General features: G+C 40.4%; 1 protein-coding gene across 2 annotated transcripts in view; it reads right to left on the bottom strand.

The window, feature by feature from the left end:
• The window catches only part of NEMP2 (nuclear envelope integral membrane protein 2), a 41230-nt gene extending 26737 nt beyond the window's left edge, over positions 1-14493 (bottom strand). Inside the window, exon 1 of one of the 2 annotated variants that reach the window (XM_027865954.1) lies at positions 14114-14493. In XM_027865954.1, coding sequence (XP_027721755.1) covers positions 14114-14297 — 184 coding nt within the window. In that variant the 5' untranslated portion in view covers positions 14298-14493. Of the gene's footprint in view, positions 1-13726; positions 13869-14113 lie in introns of those variants that run through there. The other variant, XM_027865955.1, reaches the window with a different exon arrangement.
• Positions 14494-15363: the final 870 nt, after the last annotated feature.

The raw sequence follows: 15363 nt of genomic DNA, 5'->3' as shown, positions 1-15363 counted from the left end.
GTGTGTGTGTGTGTGTGTGTGTGTGTGTGTGTGTGTGTGTGTTCTAAGCTTCTGTAGCCCTTGCCTGCCTAATCCATCTACCTACAAGGGAAGTCAGATGTTTGCCTACTGAAGGACTTTCTAGGTTCTTTTCCAAGGAAAGCAGAAGCAAAATATGAGCTCAGTAGGCCTGCATTCTCTGTTATCCATTATCACCATCCCATCTACCTTAAGCACTTTTTCTAGTTCTCCATTATCTTGCATCTAACATGGCTACAAAAAGCCCGTGACATTGCCTATACCATTCATAACTTCAGTACTCCGGACTGCTCTGAAAAGATGCTACCACTTGACAATATCCATCCTCCATTGTCTCTACCTTCTAAATAAGTTTTTTTTTTAAATTGAAGGTGGTCAATAAATTCCCTATGTATGCTCATCAGTCTGTTTAGCTATCTCCCCATTTCTTTCTTAACTGGAATAATTTGTGTCATCAGAATTTCATCCTAAATGGCTCTCATTCCTTTCAGATAACTTAGTAGTAATTTTAAGCCATATTCTTCTTTGAAATCTTTTCAATCTACTCTCTCAAAATGTAGTAAATGTTTCAGACTATGGCCAGATTTTCTTTGCTCCTCAACCACAAACTCTAAGATGGGACAGTCGTTCTCCCAAGGTTCCCACCATTTTGATATTATCTTTTCTCCACTAACCCTCACTTAACAAGATCTTCAGGATAAATTATCCCTCTAATTCTTGTACTGCTTCAAAAGCATATCTTACTACACAATGCTATGCCACTGCTTCTTTAATCAGTTTTGTTCCTTTGGAATAATCTTTTCTGCAGTGATATTTCATTCATGAATCTTATGCTAGAGACAACAGCAGTGCTAGATTTGAAATCAGGAAGACTTGGGTTCAAAAACTGTATTAGCTATGTGACTCTGGCATATTATTTAAACTAAGGCTCAGTTTCTAACTATGATGTAACTAGAGTCTCTAACTATAATGTAAAATTTGCCTCCTTCTATTAAGATCTTTGGTTCACTTCTCTTGGGAATTACTGCTCCTCTCTACTAATTTTCTCCCATGCTGTATTTTTTATTCTGTATCGTATCTGGTAGGTGGATATATACACACATACATACATACACACATAAATGTACAGACAATTTTCTTCCTCTTCCTCTCCTTTACAATTTAAATCTATCTTGATCAATTTGCCATACTCTCCCATTTGGACATATTGTTACTTGTCCACACACACATACACACCCTGCATCCTTACATAAGAGCCCATCGTTTCTTCTATCCAAAACATGTAGTCCAAAAATCTCGTTCTGATTCCATTTTCTTAATGTGCTATTCATATCTCAAATGCACCCTTCATTTCTGAAGCCTGGTCTTTTAATGAGATGCAACAAAGATAATGCCATCTGTACTCCTAAGGTCTTCAACTTCTTGTCCAGGACTTCACAATTCCTAGCACTGATTTTGAGATCACTTCTGGTGATATCATTCATTCCTGCAGGAATCATCAGAGGTGGATACTAATTGTAATATCTATGCATGCTTGGGAAGCTTTCCCTCAAAATTTCTCTGGGTCTCAGTTTCTTCATCTGTACAATGAGAGATTTAGACAAAATGCCCTCTAAAGTCTCTTTTAACTCTAAATCTATGACTCTACATTCCACATAAATGTTTTGGGAAGACTGCATACCTGGCCTGTTATTTAGGTCAGTTCAGTATTACTTCTGTTGTAACACCCTCGGCAGAAAGTTGCCAAATATCACGTCTTGTCTCTTTTTCTTCCGACTAATATTGGATGACTTCTTTCCTCTCTTCAAAGCACCTGAATCTACATCATTAGAGAAGAAGATGCTGTTTCCTCTTCAGATGGTCCATCTCTAACCTATGTGAGAAGAACCTCATCCCTATAGAGCTTCAAAGGTTCTCCTTCTGTTATGTTCTCCTCCCCACCCTGCCCCAAATAGAGATGCGGATTCCCCATTTGCCTCTTCAGATGTTTTACCTTTGAAACAATTGTTCCATTATTTTAAAAAACACAGCATTTAACCTAAATTCCTCACACTTGGTCAATAATGTCTTTTATACTACTTCTCCCAAGAATCATTGTTAGTAACATGCTGCAGCCTTCTCACTCCCACCATGTGTATTTCTATTGACCTTTGAGTTAAATATAATTTCAATTCTTCTAAGAACTTAGTGTTCCATGATTCGCTATACGGTGTCGCTGGGGAAGTCACGAGATGGGCTTTTGCAGCAGCCAGCAGTCTGACCTCACTGACAGCACCACATACATTCCCAAATGAGTTTTAAACTGATCTCTTCCTCCTAATCCATTCTGGGCTCAGCTTACTGCTTATTTCAAGTACCAAGCCAAGATATACATTTTTTTGCCCATTAACTTTCATTTATCCCCTTTAAAAATATTAAAATCATTTCCTGATATGCTCCCCATTACTGAATCCTCTAAAACCTAATCAACAAAGCCATCAAACCTGGAAGAATATGCATCATTGTATAACCAAAATCCATCTATTCCATAGGGATCATAAGATTATAGATTTAGAGCTGGAAGAGACCTTTAAGGCCTATGAGCTGAACATTTTCATTTTACAGATAGGGAAACTAAGGCTTGGAAAGCTAAATGACTTGCTTAAGGTCCCAACAACTAGTATGTGTCTGAGGAAGTATTTGACCTCGTAGTTTTCTGACTCCAAGCCCACACTTTATCAACTAAGCCTCATTTGTTCCTCTTTACACTGGGACCAAGATACGTCACTCCAATTAATCCACAGCATTTTTGTGTCATTTTCACTTATATTACTGTAGTCGTACATACTGTTCACTTGGTTCATTCTCTTCACTCTGCATAAACACATGTAAGTCTCTCTGATTTCCTCATATTTGTCATTCCTTACAGCACAATAATATTCCATTTCATTTAAATACCACAATTTGTTTAGTCATTCTCTAGTTGGTAAGGCAGCTAAGAGGTGCAGCAGATAAAGTGCCAGACCTGGAGTCAGGAAAAGTCATCTTCCTGAGTTCAAATCTGGCCTGTATGATCCTGGGCAAGTCACTTAACACTGTTTGCCTTAGTTTCCTCATCTTTAAAATGAACTGGAGAAAGAAACGGCAAACCATGCCAGTATCTTTGCCAAGAAAATCCCAAGTGGGGTCACACACAGTCAGAAACACCTGAAAAATGACTGAACAACAAAGTTAATAGGCACCCTCTGTCTGTGATTAATGAATACTTGCTAATTGACTGGTTTCTAGTTTTTGACTGTCACAAAGATGATAATGCTGTGATGAATATTTTGTTATATATGGAGTTGTAACTGACTAGGTCAAAGGGTATGGATAGTTTAGTTACTTTTAAAACATACATAATTAATGAGTACTTGTTAATTGACTGGTTTCCAGTTTTTGACTGTCACAAAGATGGTAATACTGTGATGAATATTTTGTTATATATGGAGTTGTAATTGACTGGGTCAAAGGGTATGGATAGTTCAATTACTTTTAAAACATACATATCAGCTGACTACTTCAGAGTTGTTTGTTCATTGGGATAAACATCAGAGCCTGGGGAATCTGAGATTTTCCATCTACTTTTTTATTTTAGGGTGCATGCATAGATCAATGTTGCACTGCTAGGGATTTCACTGAAAAAATTTTTGGCTTTCCAATGACATCTACAAATACTAGTATTTGTAGAATCTTGAAATTAATAAATAAGGAATCCTAGCGACATGATCAGCAAGTTTGCAGATTAGTCAATTTCTCTAATCCTCTTCATCTCTCTCTCTCTCACTACCAAGAATAATAATGATAACAATGATAATGATAATAATAACTAGCATTTCTATAGCACTTTAAGATTGCTTTACAAATACTATCTCATTTGATTCTGACAACCCTGGAATGTATGTGCTATTATTATCTTCATTTTACAGTTAAGAAAACTGTGGCAATTAGAGGTTAAGTGGCCTGTCCAGGGTCACATACCTAGTAAGTGTCTGAAATTATATTTGAACTCAGGTCTCTCTGACTCTAGTAATGTCACTCTGTACAATGGGCCATGAATCTTACATTGACCTTAAAGATGGGCAGAGCCAAGTTAAGAATCATAGTTTGAAGTCAGCGGACTTGGGTTCAACTCATACTTCTGATGCTTACGACCTGTATGAACACGGGCAAGGTATTTAACCTCCCCGGGCTTCAGTTTCCTCATTTACAAAATGAGATTGCTGGACTAAATGGTCTCTGAGGGATTTGCCAGCTCTACATCTAAGGTCCTATCATAGATTAAAAAACAAAAACAAAATCAAATACCACTACTGCAAGAAAAACATACAAGAAAACCATCCAGAACTTCTGAACACGGATAACAAAGCATGGAATGAGAGAATCTATAGTGAGCTGCCAGGGAAAACAAACAAAAAAACCACACTTTAAACTCCAAGATATTTAGTTGTTAACCATTTCAATGATTAACAATAAATTTTGCAAGTAGCAAGGAAAAAGATCTTCAATTATGAAGGGGAAAAAACCCTCAAATAACATAAGATTATTCTGCCTTCATGAGAAATTTCAGAAAAGAATGGAATAGTATACATTGAAAGGCAAAGGAACTTAAGATACAACCCAAAATGACATTCCCTGTAAACCTGAGTCTAATAAATAATGAAAAAAGATGGAAATTCAACAAAAAGGAGGCACATCTGAGATATTCCTGTAAATAAAAAAAAAATAAGCAAACAGGTGTAACCAAAGTATTTGACTTACAAACACTTCAGACAAGAACAACATAAGAAAGGTAAACAAATACAACTATCATGGGAAGACTTACTAATGAAATGAATAATTTCATGGTTAGAGGTCATTGTTTTAAAAAGCACTATATGATAAAAGAACAAGAAAAAAGAAAGAACATAAGGGGATAAAGATTTAAGCTGAACTAAAAGAATTAGAAGAAATGCAGGTGGAAGGACTGATGCATCATGGACTAAAACCCCTGAAAGATATTAAATAAATCCAAGAACAGAAATTGAGGAAGTATTCTCTATTTAATAAGAATTTACCAAACGAGAAAGCAGTTTGGCAGAAATTAGGTTTAGACCAGCATCTTACACCATATACGTATAAATATACATGTACACACACACACACGTGCGTGTGTGTGTATATGTATGTGTGTATGTGTTTATCACAATGAGCTCAAAATGTATATATGACCAGGATATTAAAAGTCAGATGATTAAAAAAGCAGATCAGGTAGCTTATATAGCTATGACTGGAGAGAGAATTCTTAACCAAATAGTGGGTAGAAGTCATGACTAAAAATAAAGTCAGTAATTTTATCTGCACAAAACTGAAAAGCTTTTGTACAAACAAAATTCATGCAACTAGGATGAGAAGGGTAGGAGACAACTGGGAAAATATCTTTGCATCAAATATATCTTATGGGAGTCTAACACCCAAGCAATACAGGGAATTAAAACAAATATATAAGGCCAAAAACTACTCCCAGGTTAATGCATGTTCAAAAGATCTGAATAAACAGTTCTCAAAAGAATTGCAAATCAAAACAACTCTAAGGTTTTACTTCACCCTTAGCAAACTGGTAAAGACAACAATATCTGGGAACAACCAATGTTGGAAGAATAGTGGATAGACAGGTCCAATAATACACACCCTAGTGCTGGAAGTATGAATTGGTCTAATGTTTCTGGAAAACAATATAGAACTATGTTAAGAATGCTCATACCCCTTGGCTCAGAGATACTATTGGTCCATGTGTATCTCAAGGATATCAATGAGGAAAAAAAAAAAGGTTCCACATACAACAAAATAGTTATAGAAGCAATTTTTGTCATAGCAAAGAAATGGAAACAAAGTAGATGCTTGTAAGATCTGGAGAATAACTAAACAAATCGGGGAATAATTAAGTAATTGTGGCATATGGAGGTAATGAATATTATTTTGCTGATAGAAATGATGAATACAGGCTCAGGTTCTCAAAATCGAGCCACTGCTCAGATTCTTATAATCTAGCCAATAGCTCAGTAAAGTTCAGATTCCTTAAGAGTCTGACCAATATGGTGGCTGCTCTAATAAACCTTGTCTTTGGCTGAAAGAAGACTTGGGTCGAATTCATTTGGGCAGAACCCATATGTCATGATTTTGGGGTCCCAGCACCCTTAAGCCCCCAAACCTCAACATTTTGGTGGCCCATACAGGGAATCAGCCTAACCCCGAGTTCTTCTCCAGCCAAGACTGGAAGGTATGTAAGCCTCCCCACCCTTCTTTCTTGCCCTGCATTTGGGGTTGCTCTCCAAGCACCTAGAAAGGCTTGGAGGTGCTTTTCAGGCAGACAATTACAAAGCTATCTCACACTTGGCCTGACGCTCTCAGGCTCTTGGTCCACTCGTTTGGTTGGAGACCATGAACCTGGGTACACCTTCCACAGCATAGAGGACAAGGATCAATGCCCTATCTGGAAGCATATGCCCAATTCTGTCAATTCTCTTGGCACTAGGAAATTGGGAAAACTGCAGGGGGTTTTTGGTTCCCTGAGACTTACTTACTCCCTTCCCTTTGCACCCCTGAATCCTCTTTTATGGAGGTTACAGGGAAAAGTTAGAACAGCAAAAAAAATCTTAGCAGATTCTGGAAGTTTTGTGATCATTCATTAAGGAGTTTTAAAACATCTCCTTACATCCCTGATCATTCCCTTCCCTTGAGTCAAGAGGGTATCTGTTAATCCTTCTCTTAGAAGTGTTTCACACACACACACCAGCCCCTCCGAACCCCCCCCCCCCCCACACAAACACACCCCCCCATTCACCTTCTACAGCATGGGCCCCCCTGGCAGTGGCCTTGGGCCCTGGGGCGACCTTTGCCTGGAAGCACCACCCAGGTTCAGCACATCCTGCTTAATTAAGGTAAAGAAGCTAGCCTCTGAAGGTGGGTAAGCACCCTCTTTTAAAGTTGTAGCTTTAACTGTTAATGATGAGATGTTGATTCTCTGTGTAAAGTAATTTGGAAATGTGTTTAACAAAATTGAAGTCACCTGATTGATAATGGGTTTGTTTCAAATTCAAACTGTTATTCCGTCAGTTATGTCAAGCAACTTTTCATAATTTGGTTACCACTAAAATAATTTGGTTTATTGTTGGTTATTGTTTTAGTGTGTAAACTTGCCAAAAAACTTGTTTGGGTTTTGTCTTGCTGAGAATTTGCAAGTACATAGAAACAATCTCTAACAATTGGCTTTTTACACCAGGACAAATGGAGATGTAAATCCTGGAAAAATTTTTCCTAAACTGTGATTAGTGAAGCTTGCTGTTTAAGGTAAAAGCTCATAGGATTTTATTTTGAGTTGTCTGATGGATCATAATAATCCACTGATAATCAATAATCCACCATCTAAGAGAAATGCCCCAAGCTACTCAGTGAGAATGTGATATTGGTGGGAAATCAGCATTGGGAAAAGCTGAGAGGACAATTTTAGCCTCTGTCTAAGATGGGATCCTCCTGGTTCAGTTTCTCCATTATATTCCTTTGAAAAGGAATGTTACCCATCTGGCTATTCCTGAGTCTGGCTATGAGGTGGATTTGATACTGCATGGTTGGAAAACTGAATTATCTGAATCCAAACAGAGCTAAGGATGTTTGATCCTGTCATATCCGGGCCCTGTAAGTCTTTTCTGTCAGATTTGTGTCTTCTAAACTACAGGAAGCAGTTTCAGAAGCCAAGACCTTCACCCCTCACCTTAAAGAATTTGTTTGAGGGGAGAATGATGAGGATGGGATCTGGACCCCAAAAAGGAAAAACCTTGGACTTTCCCACATGGCCAAACCTCTGGCATTTGCCTGAGGCTATAATCCTATCAACTAGCCTTTCATTATTGCCTACACCCAATCTACCTCCAGATGCACCTCCCCTTCCCACCTTTACTCCTATCTAGATTCCATTCTCCCTTGGCCATGCGGTCCAGTTCCCAGGAGTTCTGTTCACCCCAGCTTACTGACCATTCCCATCCAGATCTTCCTTAGACCCCTCCTCCAGTCATCCCAAACTACTCGGCCACTCCTAGATCCTTCCCACAGTCTGTCTGAATATAAGGTCCATCTGGGCTCCATTAAGGTGCTCAGATCCTTAAAATCCTGCCACTGCTCAGATTCTTATAATCTAGCCAACAGCTCAGTAATGTTCAGATTCCTTAAGAGTCTGGCCAATATGGTGGATGTCCTAATAAACCTTGTCTTTGGCTAGGGAAAAAAGAAATGAATACAGAGAAATATGGGAAGGCTTATATGGTAGCTAGGTAGCACACAGTGCTGGGCCTGAAGTCAGGAAGACTCATCTTCCTGAATTCAACTCTGGCCTCAGACACTTACTAGCTGTGTGACCATGGGCAAGTCACTTAGCACTGTATGCCTCAGTTTCTTCATCTGTCAAATGAGCTGGAGAAGGAAAAGCAAACCATTCCAGTATCTTTGCCAAGAAAATCCCACAAATGGAAGCATGAGTCAGATACGATGAGTCAATTCATGATGAGACGAACAACAACATGGGAAGGCTTATATGAATGAATGCAAAGTGAAATAAGCAGAACAGGAAAACAATATTTGCAATTACAACAAAGTAAATGGAAAAAAAAACAACAAAATAACTGAAACTGAATATTGGGAAATTTTAATGATCAAGATTGGCTCCAAAAGAGAAATATGAAAATGTACCTTCCTTTTTGGAAGTGATGAGGACCACTGATATGGAACATGGCATATGATGTCAGACTTGAAGTGTTAGTTTTTCTGAAAAAATGTTTTTATTTCTCCTTAAAACATTCTTTAATAAAACATGGTTCTCTGAGAAGAGGAAGAGGGAGAAATATATTGGAGAATGTAGGCAATATAAAACCAAGAGTCATCAATTAAAAGTTTAAAAAGAAAAGGAAAAAACTAGGGAATCTTTTTATTTGGACTTCTGCCTGGACATTTTCCATGTCAGTGGTGGACTCCTTAGGCAAATATATAATGTCCTTATCACCTCACTTGATGTCAGTACTGAATGGCTCACTAAACAACATTATCTCCATAGCTACATCTGTCACAGTCTCATATGATTTTAATAGACGAACGGACGAAATGTATGAGGACAGTTTTTAAAACTGCTTTGTATTCGAATGAGTCAAATACATCTATGCTATGAAATGACCACTCAGAGATGAAAAAGCATCTTTCTCTTCTCCAAAGAGAGCTGGGGGGCTCTAGAAAGGATGAAACGAACAAGCAAGCATTCATTAAGTGTCTACTACTGTGCCAAGCATTGTGCTAAGCACTTCATAAATATTATCTCACTTGCTCCTCACAATAACCCTCGGACAGTTATAATGCTATGAAGGTGCTATTAAGATCCCCATTTTATAGATGAGGAAACTGAGGCTAAAGAGGTCAAGTGAGTTGCCTAGGGTCCCACAGCTAATAAGTATCTTTCGTCACATTTAATCTGAGTCTTCCAGACTCCAGGCCTAGCACACCAACCACTTTACCTCCCAGCTGCCTCTGTAGGTTTGGAATGTTGCAAACACAATCAGTAACTGTTTTTCTTGGTTAAATGGGAAAGCTCTTTTGGTATGTTTGAGGAGCAAAGCATAAATAACACAAATTTTGAAAATGAAATAGAGCGGAAAAACAATTTAAAAAAAAAAATGACTATCCAAGTAGAATGCCATGTCTGATAAGAATCTGCACAATTCCCTTTTGGTATTAAGACTAGTCACTCACACCCTTTATTTTCTACCTAATTAAGACCCTTATCTGTGTGACTCTTACAAATCTGATCCTTTCAAAAGATCTGGGGAAATCTTGTCTCTGCCTTATCTTGTAGGACCCAGGAATGGCATTTTTCACCTCAAAGTGGTTACAATATTCTTGTGTGGAACAGTCCTAGCTGCTATCCTTATGATGTTTTGTCCTAGCAAGTCCATCGGAGATCAGATAATTTAGACATGGAAGGGACTTGAGGAAACTGAGACACAAGAAAGGCTAAAGAGCTTGTCCAAGGTCACACAGGTTGTAGGAGTAAGTAGCAGAGATGGAATTCAAACCAAGCCCTCTATCTCCAAATCCAATGTTCTTTCCATTACACCATGCTTGGATGTCTGATCAGCCATGGAATGATTCACATCTCATCCTCTGACTTAGTTCTTTGGCTATCTTTTCACTAAGTCTTACTCAAGATTTACATTAAGTCTTACTTAAGAGCTTGATTCTTTGTTTGTATAGATGTACCTCAGTTTGAGAACATCCCACATAAATCTAAACTTCCAAAATAGATGTAATTAATTTCATTACTAAATGATCAAATGATTAAATTTCAGATCTTCTTCAAACAGTAAGGCCCTCCCTAAATCATTTCTGTACGATTTATGTAATTTTTCAGAAACAGATTTCATCAACCAATCAATAATCGACTGTTCCTCCCCCATAAACACTTTTTTTCATTTATAAGGCAGTAATAGCACTGAAATTGGAGTCAGAAATACCTGGGTTCAAGCTGTGTGACCCTTGGAAGTCATTTGACTTTCTAATCACCCAGGTTCAAAACCTCAACTCTTCACACTTTCTATCACCCATATCCAAGCAGTAATCAAGTCCAGTTGATTTTCTCTTCCCATATATAGTATACACTCCCTTATTTCCATTGACGATGCCATCATCCTGATGCAGGCCCGCTTTATCTCAACCCTAGACTACTGCAATACCCTTCTGGTCTGTCTCTCCCATTCCAGTCTATCCTCCACTCAGCTGCCAAATTGATCTTCCCAAAGCAAAGGTCAAGGACAGTGACTCCCTATTACCTCCAGGATCAAATACAAAATCCTCTCTTTAGTTTTTAAAGCCCTTCATAACTTGTCCCCTTCCTACATTTCCAGACTTTTTATACCTTACTCCCCTCCACATGCGCCAGTATGATCCAGTGACACTGGCCTCCTGGCTCCCACACTACACTCCTCCGTCCTTTATGCCTGGAATACTCTACCTCCTTATCTCACCTCTTGGCTTCTCTCAATCTCAGCTAAAATCCAACTTTTTACAAGAAGCCTTTCCTGATCTACCTTAATGCTAGTACTGTTCCATGGAGATTATCCCCAATAATAATCTGTCTTTACCTGTCTATATTGTATATATGTATGAATGTCTCCCCTATTAGATTGAGCTCCTTGGGAGCTGGGACTGGTTTTTGTCTTTCTTTGTATCCCTATCTCTTAGCACAGTGCCTGGCTCATAGTAGGAGTTCATAGGTGTGTGTCAACAAACATAAATACTTGTTGATGCCTTTTTTTAACCTCCCTTCGCCTCAGTTTCCTCATGCATAAAATGAGGGAGGTTGGTTTGAATGGACTCTAAGGTCTCTTCTGGCTCTAAACATATGATTCTATTTATTACTATTCTATTTCTTATATTCAAAACTATTTTTAAAAGTTCAAACTCAGTAAAACAAAGCTTCAGTCAAAACTCCAGAAGTAATATACAGTTTTGGTTGGTTTTTGGCTATCTTAAAAAAAAAAAAAGATAATACCTTCCTAGTCTTAGGCAACCTTAAAACTACTCCCCAAAAAATTTCAGTCAGGGTTTTTTGGTGCAGAAATTGTGATTTTATGGGTGTAGAGAACACCAGTTGGAACTCACTCCACTGAAACATCAGCAACTCAGCACCTCATATGTAATTTGTTGTTGATCCTTCGTTCTCTAAGAGGACCAATGACATCATGAAGGTGATGTCTTGACTTGTACATGAACTGGGGCTTTGAAAATGGCAGAGCTTTGAAAAGTCCTCTGCCTCACTCTCTCCTCCAGAGTCACTGTCTTAACCAAGAGCTTAAAGAGATTTGCCCATGATGCTATAGCTAACGTGTCAAAGACAGGTCTTGAATTCAGGTCTTTGTGACTCCTAAATCAGTTCTAGAGCCTGTTTCTTCAGATGATTTTAGCAAGTACTTCCATAAAATTTAAGTTTCTTTATGTGTTAAACAGATATTTCAAAACATGACCAAGTCAAAAATATGAATCTAATGATTATCAAACTGTACTTTAACAGTTTTGGTTTCTTTACTATTGGGAGAGAGAGCAGAGAAAGTTTCACTCTGGGACCAAAACTTGCTTGTCTTTTGTTCCTATTAATGAGAGATGGAATGGGTTCAAGCAACAAGGGGGCAACTGGGATCAATTCACACTAAATTATATTTCGAAATCTCTATGACTTCTCTCTGACCTGCTTAAACAGATGTCTTTAAATATTTTTATTTCCCCAGAGGACCTATTATAGGAAGTATGAAATTGGGACTGTAATTATCAAATGCACTGATATGCCCACAGATCTGCTTTTAATTTCAAGAACAGACTTTCTCAGTTCAGAGATGTCAATGAAAAAAATCTGCAGGGTTTCAGAAATGGAAACTGACTTAGTGCGAATTTCACACACTGGATATCCGGACCTCTCAGACAACTATGTACTTCAAAGTCCTAGGGGCTCCACCTATTGGCCAAAAATCATGGGTAGGTTCTCCACTCGAACTTTCTACTCTCTACTGCTAGCCAACCACTAGCTCCTCCCCTTTAACAGACTGGCTTCTCTCCAAAAGGGGAAAGGTAGCTTTGTGGAGGCCTGCATGTTCCCCATTTCTTGAGATGAGGGTTTCTGGGGAAATAGGAGAGTACAATAAATCACCATCATTAAATTCAACCCCCTTATTTTAGAGATGAAGAAAGAGGGGCCTAAGGAGGCTTAAGCGACTTGCTAAAGATGACACGGTTAATTTAGTGGCAAAGCCTGGACTGTGAACCTGGGTGATCAAAAGCAGTACTGCTGACGCTCACATAATGAAAAAAAAAAAACTGATTCTCAGGGATGATAACAAAATGAATCTGGTAAACACTGCCCCCAATCGAAAGTTAAGAGGGAAAAAATGGGGTTTCCGGCACTTGAGTAGGAATAAAAACTAAATGGGCTAGAAGCCTGCAGGCCCCAACTACTGATAGTCTTCTAGGGTCCGGAAGATAGATATTTTTTCAGTTCTGCACTTCCTTGCCACAAGCCAAAGAAAGTTGTTGGGAGCCGTAAGAGGGAACCAGGAGCCTTCATTCCATGCTTCGCTGGGACAAGGTCCCTGGCACCTAGGCCTCCAAGTTTCAGATACATCCATACAGCGAAACTGTTAGTAAAGGAGACACTACATTTGGCAAGATGAGTCCAGACTTTTGAGATAGAAGGGAAACAAACAAAAAACTGGCTTTTGAGAAATGGTGCATACAGGAAAGAGGCTGAGAGGCCGTACAAGAGTTGGAAGGTACAGGGGTGGTGCGTGTGGCTGCAAGCTGAGGAGAGAGAGAGAGGAGAAAAAAAAAAAGAGCTGCACCCCGCCTTCTAACCCGTGTTAGGTGTTCCAACACATCTGGCTGGGGTCACTTACATAAGGGAAATTGACGAGGTGGAGGAGGAGGGAAAGAACCAGACCAGACCAGCCCGCCTCCAGAAGTCTTGGTGCCAGGGGCTGGGCTTTCACTGGAAGAACAAATTCCCCTCCCACGAATGAGACAGGCGCACAACTGCTAAAACATCCTTGCGCGGGGGGGAAGGGGGGGGAAGAAAAGAGAGAAACAAGGACAGAAAAGTGCGGGTGAACGAGCGAGGTTGCACGGTTACCTGATAACGCCGCCACCTCCTCCCCTTGCACCAGGCCCACGGGGAGGAAGGCCAGCGGCTGCAGCCAGAGCAGCCGCAGCCACTGACCTAGGGACGGCTGCAGCTGCGGCTTGGAGCGCCGCCGCATCCTGCGCCCGGGCGCAGCGCAGCGCCGCGGGCCGCCTCCCTCTCCTCCACTCAGCCCCAGGCTTGCATTTTGCTCCAATGCCGCAGAGCAACTACCCCGGTCTGGTGCAGCGGAAGTGGAGAGAGAGGGGAAGGGACTGGCTGGGGAGGGGGCTACCGGGTGAGCCCCGCGGAGAGACAGCCGTGCCGGGCCCGCCCCGCCCTGGCCGCGCCCCTTTGCAGCGGCTGCTGTTGCTGCTGCTGCTGTTGCGCCCTTTTTACCTCCCCTTGCGGGTATCTGCACCGCCTCCCGTGACTCCAGGCTCGTTTGGTGCCTCTGGCCCCGCAGGGGCCCCAGGAGAGCCCCCACTGTGTGCCTTGGCCCCAGGCTCTGACTGGACTGGAGGTGATCCCACAGCGAGCAGCGCTGTGCCCGCTGAGGTCCTGGGCTGCAGACTGCATGCATTCCCGGGCTTGTCCTGGCCGAAGCAGAGTCTGGTGGTGGCTCAAAGAGCCTCAGCCTCTTGTAGACTCTACGTGAGAGCCCTCAGTGACTCCACCAACAGCTCCCTCCGAACGTTTAACCTCAATGTTGGAATCTGCTAATGGGGGCTGTGGGCAGCCTGGCACCTTGTGGAAGCCTATTTCCACCCCATAGGATATGCGGCTTTTATGTTTTGTCTTTACTTCTTGTACGTCAATAAAAGCCCCATACCGCTTTGTTGTTGTTGTTGTTGTTGTTGTTTTACCGCTATACCTCAATATAAGATCATATATTTAGAGTTCAGTAGGAAGTTAAAGTTCATCAGTCAATCAACATTAAATAATCAAACTCCATAGGAGCTTAATAGTAATCAATCAAGCACCGGAGCTTAATAAATATTGGTTGATTGATTACTATATGCCAGGCACAGTGCTAAGCGTTGAGGATAAAAAAAAAAGGGGGCAAAATTCAATCCCTACCCTCAAGGAGCTTACGGTCTAATGAGGAAGACAATATTAAAACTTCTATACAAAGCAAAGTATATAGTTAAATAGGAAACAATTTAAAAAGGAAAGACGCTGGATTGTAAGGGTTTGGGGAAGGCTTGGGATTTGAAGCCTGGGAGATCAGTAGAGAGTGTTCTAGGCATGGGGGACAGCCAGAGAGAACGCAAGGAACAAAGATGGGATGCTCCCTGTTTGTGGAACAGCTAGGAGGCCAGTGTTAATAGATCAAAGAGTAAATGGTAGGCAGTAAGGCATAAGAAGACTGGTATAATTCCCTCATTGGGGATTAGAGGTGAACTGACTTGCCCAGAGTCACACACGGGTAGTGAAGTGGTAGTGTCAGGGTTTGAACCTAGGTCCCCGATGGCATATTCTATGCTCATTCTATTGTAACATAACAAGCTAGTTTCAGAGCAGGAGAGTTTTCTTATGCAATTGCTATTCTCCTGTGTTTATAACATCTTGGGGTGGGTACCTTTTTAGTCTAGCCATATTTACTTACATAATTTTTAGAATTAGGATATCACAATGGAGAATGGCAA

This window comes from Vombatus ursinus, unplaced genomic scaffold, assembly GCF_900497805.2.
Source record: "Vombatus ursinus unplaced genomic scaffold, bare-nosed wombat genome assembly UNPS02014779.1, whole genome shotgun sequence".
Taxonomy (NCBI): domain Eukaryota; kingdom Metazoa; phylum Chordata; class Mammalia; order Diprotodontia; family Vombatidae; genus Vombatus; species Vombatus ursinus.
The sequence above is the reverse complement of the archived record's forward strand: the minus strand, read 5'-3'. Positions and strand labels throughout refer to the sequence as shown.